The following is a 5510-nucleotide window of genomic DNA, read 5'->3' on the forward strand; positions in this document are numbered from 1 at the left end:
ACCTATCATCGAAAATTAACATTATCATTGAACCGTCTAAAAGCTGGCACTAATAAGAGGATGCATGTTGTCAACGCGAAGGCTTACATGTGCCTTCAACACCATGGCTAAGGTTTGTAGTCACCAATAAGGTTGGTACCCTCCGTCAACACCCGCCTCAACATCATCAACGTTTACACCTATCTTTGTACCAACACTAATGCAATTCAAGGACATAAATGCTGATGTCCGCTTTCGCCTACAAAGTTAACGCCCATTATTGACAACAATTTTGACACTCATTGTCTCCTACAGACCGATAATAGCTTCCTATACCAATGCCAACAACAACAACAAAACCCACCTTCGCTAAAATCACTAAAAACATCAGTGCCCTTTGTCTTCACCAAAAATGATGCCCTATATGACCAACAACACTTATCATCTCTACTAAGGCTAAAGCCTGTGTCGTTCTCTATAGCAACAAGACTGATGCTTGTCATCAATAACAAGATGAAAATGAGGCTGATGCCTATACAATGCCTCGCTGCAACAATATTCTCTATTATTTCTTCTTCAATCCTTCTCTATATTCTTCATCTCACCACCACGACTGAAATTTGACACAGCCTTACCAAAAAGTTTCAAGCCGATTTATATACCAGTATTATTTGAAAGGTCTACCAATTTATATATATATATATATATATATATATATATAATCAGTATTATTTTTAAATAGCATAATTGACCATAAGGCAACAAAGATTTATAATCAATTAAAATTACTAATTAAAAATATAATAAAAATATTAAATTCTATCCAAATGAATATTTTATTATGAATAACAAGATTTAAATCTCGCTCTGCCTTTAACATCCTACGGCTGTGTGATTAGGGTTGTCAAAAAAACTCATTTTCGTCAATAACTCGTGTTTGACTCAATAAGCAAGCGAGCCAAATATATCAATTTTTTTAGCTCGATACATAAACGAGTCAAACACGAACAATGATATTTTTTAATAAGCCAAGTCTGGACTGGCTCAAGCTCAGCTCGATTACACTCCTAACAGGCAACGGCTGAATGCATGACTAGGGTTGTTAAAATGGTTTTATGTTTGCAAATAGCTCGTGTTCGGCTCGCTAAGCAAACAAGCCAAACACGAACAATTTTTTTTATGTTCAAAATATAAACGAGCCGAACACAAAAAGTGATTTTTTTAACGATCCGAACACGATCTGAGACCAGAACACGATCGGAGACCAGGCTCACTCATGTTCGGTTCGTTTACACCCCCTACTTGCAAATAGTGTTGTTCTAAAAAATAATCGTGTGATGTAAGAGAGCATAAAATCATCCAAGGATATGCAAGATACTACTCCCTAATAATTCTAGCTAAATTGCATTCTTCACTTTGTAGGAGAGCATAAAAGTCTTCAAGACTTGAAGGATGCAATTTAGTACGAATCGCAGTTTTAAATCCCTGATAAGATGAAGGAAGCCCATTTAACGTGTAGAGGATAATGTCCTCATTGTCGAGTTTGGAGCAGGCTGCGGCAATATGATCGACTAAATTCTTGATAGTTATAAGATATTGATTCATAGTATTGGTCCCCATAGTTATGTTGTGTAACTCATTCTTGAGTTGATTTAGAAGAGACCGGTTGGTAACTTGAAATTGTTTGGCAAGGTTGTTCCGAATTTCAGGCGTTGTGGTGAGATGAAGAATATAGAAAAGGATTGAAGAAGAAATAGTAGAATATATTGTTGTTGTAAGGTTTCGTTTGACAAGATGCCACAGATGGTAATCTTGCTTCTCGATGGGATCGCAGTTTTAACTCAGCACAAAATTCAATCTCAAAACCCTTGGCACAATATCACACTTTCTTGGGCTTTATATTCACAAAACATCAGAATGTTATTTTTAGAACAACAACACTACTTGCAAGACCTTTTACATAAAACTGTTGTGTCACAAGCTTAACTAGTTCTTACTCTACCGACTAATGATCACAAACAAATTATTCCTTCAACGCTTATGTCTGATCCATAACAGTATAGGACAACAATTGGATCTCTCCAATACGTAACTGTTACTCGTCCAGACAAATCATTTACAGTGAACAATTTAAGTCAGCAAATGCATCAACCCACATTACTTCACTATCAAAAATTAAAAAGACTTTTACGTTATTAAAAGGAACTCCAAATCACGGGCTTCCTATTATATATGACCCTATGGCTTTAAGAACTTACACAGATGTCGACCGGGCTAGCGACACCACATATAGGAGATCTATCTCCGGCTTTTGTATTTTCATAGAACCGAAACTCCTCTCGTGGTCTGCTGAAAAAAAGCCTACAGTGGCTCGATCCTCCACAGAAGCCGAGTACAGAATGTTAGCCAATTCTACCACAGAAATTCTTTGGACGCAAAGACTGCTACATGAGCTCACTATCACCCCAACCTCTCCTACTATTCTCTCTAGTGATAGCACCTCCGCCATAGCTTTGGCACACAACCCGGTGTTTCACTCATGAACTAAGCACATATAAGGATTATTACTTCATCAGAGATCATCTCCAACACAAGAACATTGACTTAGAACATTTAATGTTTGAAGATCAAGTTGCATATATACTTATAAAAGCCCTTCCAATCAAACGACACCATCACTTTACCAGCAAACTGACGATCTCCCCTCTCGATCATCGCTTCAGCACTTTGCTCTCATCTTGTCCAGTCGCATCTCTGCTTCCTCTGGTTTGCCTCTCTTCTGCTCGGGTTTTCCCTTTGCAGCTGCTAGGGCTTCTACAAGGGAAAGTTTAATCTTATATTAGTTAATATAAAGTGTAAATTAAATGTAAAATTACTATTTTATCCTTTAGCATAATTACAAGTATGCCACAACAGATGTTTATAAATGTAACTCTTCTTCCTGTACGAAGGTAATGTAATTGAATTAAATGTAGTGTGGTAAAGTCTGTATTCTTATCTTTTTTTCAGGCTTCAAGTTCATCTTCTACTTTTCTCTTCTCTTCTACTACTTCTTCTTCTCTTTTCTCTCTGTATAAAGATTCCTTAATGCCTGCCATCACAAATAATGTGGACGCTCTCTGTGCCCAGCAAAGTTGACAATACCGGCCATCACTAATGTTTATTGCGAGTAAGTTTATGAAGAACGTTTAGTTTACTGAGTAGAGAAAAATTAGGCTTCACAACTTAACAAAAACAAATAACCATCGTCTCATGACTAGCAACAAATTCACTCTACTGAAACCACACTTTATATAAGCAGAAACAAGCGCTTTCACAGCTTTCAGAGCAGTCAGTATCATTACAAGCTTTCCAATCTCAATAACAATTGTAGCAATGCAAATAGTTTTTACATACTAACATATGCAATACTCTATGGTCCATAAAACACTTGCAAGCAAATCACATCATCTCAAGCTATCACAATAAAAGATGATCACCAAGGCAAATCATAATAAATCACACCAATATAATTATAGTGTACCGATAATGGAATCCCCACTGCACTGAAACTCGCAGATTCATGGCATGCTATCCCCAGCCCTATTCAGATTCCACCCCAGCTGTGCGTATCCAGCATGTCCAGCCCAAACTGTTCATCGTTGGTCACCGACGAGGGACAGTTAGAAGACTCTCCGCCATTGCTGCAGTTGTTGTACCAATCAGGAAGAACAGTCTTTGGTACTGCTGTCTCTGCCAGAATCATGTCAATCAGTGCGGATCCATCTGTCTCCAGCATCTCTTCTATCATTTTAATACCTGAAATAGGAAGAAGAAAAAGAGTTGAGACCTTTGAAGCTACCTGAAACAGAAAAATAAAGGAAAAACAGAATTACAGAGTTTTTTCTGAATGGAAAACAGAACAAAACAAATTCATAATCGTTGCATAAAAAGAAAAGAGAATAAAGAGAGAATCCCAATTGCTTATCTTACCAAGAAAATCGATAGCTAAGCACGTGGAACTCAGCAACTTGTCTTCTTTACAAGACTCCTGAATTAGATCATGCAGCAGCCCGCTGTTGCACTGCGGCATCTGCTCACCCCCGTAATTGGAGGAAAATTGGCTTAAAGGGAGCTCCTCCTTCACGGAGTAAGGAAGCGGCCCTAGATCGAAGTTTTCCAACCCTTTCTTAACCGGAGAAGGAAAATACGGAGGCTGGAAGGAGATATTCCTCCCCCGGTTAGGGTCTTCAAAACTAAATCCGTAATGTTCTGAAAGTGGTGGTGACGCTGAAGTGAACGATGACAGTGTGCTTTGGGAGGGTTTTAGCGCCGGCGGCGGTGAATTGGCGGCTATCCAAGGCACGTTCAACTCTGGCTCATCAATCCTTAACGATATAGGCATCCCGACATCCGGCGGGTAGAGAGGCAAATTTGCCTTCTTCCTCTGCTTAATCCTCGTGTTCCAGTAATTCTTTATTTCGTTGTCAGTCCTCCCAGGCAACTACCACCATCGAATCAAAACCATAACAACAAAGAAGAAATTAAAGAAGGGAAAGTGAGAGAACAAAAGGGACGCTCTTACTTGTTTGGCTATGTAAGCCCATTTGTTGCCGTGGCGAGCATGGAGGCGAATGATGAGCGTCTCCTCTTCAAGGGAGAACGATTCCTTCTTCAAATTGGGGCGAAAGTGATTGACCCATCGAAGCCTGCAGCTTTTCCCACAGCGTTGAAGACCGCTGTTTTTCTGAACCGCGTTCCAATTACCTTCTCCATGCTTCCTGACATACTCCTTCAGAATCTTGTCCTCCGCTGGCATCCACGGCCCCTTCTTCAGCAGCTGCCCTCCGCTGTCGATATCTGTGGTACTTGCTCGCTCTTTCTTCACAACTGCTGGCGGCCTCATCTCTCACAAGCTCAAGTACCTTTTTTCAGCGTCTGTACTTCACAATCTTATTCATAAAGCCGCTCGTTGGAGAGAAGAGAACGCATGCAGATTATATATACTGAGTAAAAAATCAAAATTAACCTTTTATTTGGGTGAATTGAATTTAAAAAGAAAAAAAAAAACTCCCTTTTATTTCAGGGAGCGGAGTGGGAGAGGAGGGAGAAGGGAAGTGGCGGGGGGCATGGTTCTCTGGTAGAGGGAGACAGGGTTGGGACCACCCACCGGTGGGTTTGCCGTTGATATAACACCCGCAGCGCCTTTTGTATTTTTTTGTTTTAATATTTCTTTTGTTTTATATTCTAATATGAATAAAAATATGGGTTAGAAACAAAACAATTCAAAATATGTTAAATTATTTTGAATATTTTAATAAAAAATTATCTTAAAAATAAAAAAATATGTATAAATATACCCCGTAAATCTATTTTAAAATAAAATTAAAAATTAAAAATAATAAAATTAATCTTTCATTAATTCGCTGAATGAGTGAAAGGAGAGTAAGCAAAAGATTTCTTCACAAGTAAGTTTTCTTTTTTCTTTCTTAGTTTCTTATTTGAGGCAAAGCTTTCATATCCTAATTTTCAATGCAATATATATATATATA

General features: G+C 38.5%; 1 protein-coding gene across 2 annotated transcripts; it reads right to left on the minus strand.

Annotated features, from left to right (window-relative positions):
- Positions 1 to 3086: 3086 nt before the first annotated feature.
- On the minus strand, positions 3087 to 5003 carry LOC110022844 (transcription factor MYB120-like). Of its 2 annotated transcripts, XR_002293814.1 has the most exons (4): positions 4544 to 5003; positions 3952 to 4462; positions 3503 to 3777; positions 3087 to 3132 (listed from the first exon to the last, which is right to left on the minus strand). XR_002293814.1 is itself a non-coding variant. In XM_020721964.1 (3 exons), exons 1-3 carry the CDS (start codon positions 4862 to 4864, stop codon positions 3566 to 3568), a joined length of 1044 nt encoding a protein of 347 aa, XP_020577623.1. In that variant the 5' UTR covers positions 4865 to 5003; the 3' UTR covers positions 3233 to 3565. The 2 variants fall into 2 exon arrangements, 1 of the variants encoding a protein (XP_020577623.1); XM_020721964.1 differs by lacking the exon at positions 3087 to 3132 and having other exon boundaries at positions 3233 to 3777.
- Positions 5004 to 5510: the final 507 nt, after the last annotated feature.

This window comes from Phalaenopsis equestris, unplaced genomic scaffold, assembly GCF_001263595.1.
Source record: "Phalaenopsis equestris unplaced genomic scaffold, ASM126359v1 Scaffold000202, whole genome shotgun sequence".
NCBI classification, from domain to species: domain Eukaryota; kingdom Viridiplantae; phylum Streptophyta; class Magnoliopsida; order Asparagales; family Orchidaceae; genus Phalaenopsis; species Phalaenopsis equestris.

What these genes read in the sequence shown, in the direction of transcription:
- LOC110022844 (XM_020721964.1), bottom strand. Translation starts at nt 4,864, where the DNA reads ATGAGGCCGCCAGCAGTTGTGAAGAAAGAGCGAGCAAGTACCACAGAT. An exon ending in GGGCTTACATAGCCAAACAA is followed by an intron (nt 4,463 to 4,543) that starts GTAAGAGCGTCC and finishes CGATGGTGGTAG; the next exon opens with TTGCCTGGGAGGACTGACAA. An exon ending in CTTAGCTATCGATTTTCTTG is followed by an intron (nt 3,778 to 3,951) that starts GTAAGATAAGCA and finishes TTCCTATTTCAG; the next exon opens with GTATTAAAATGATAGAAGAG.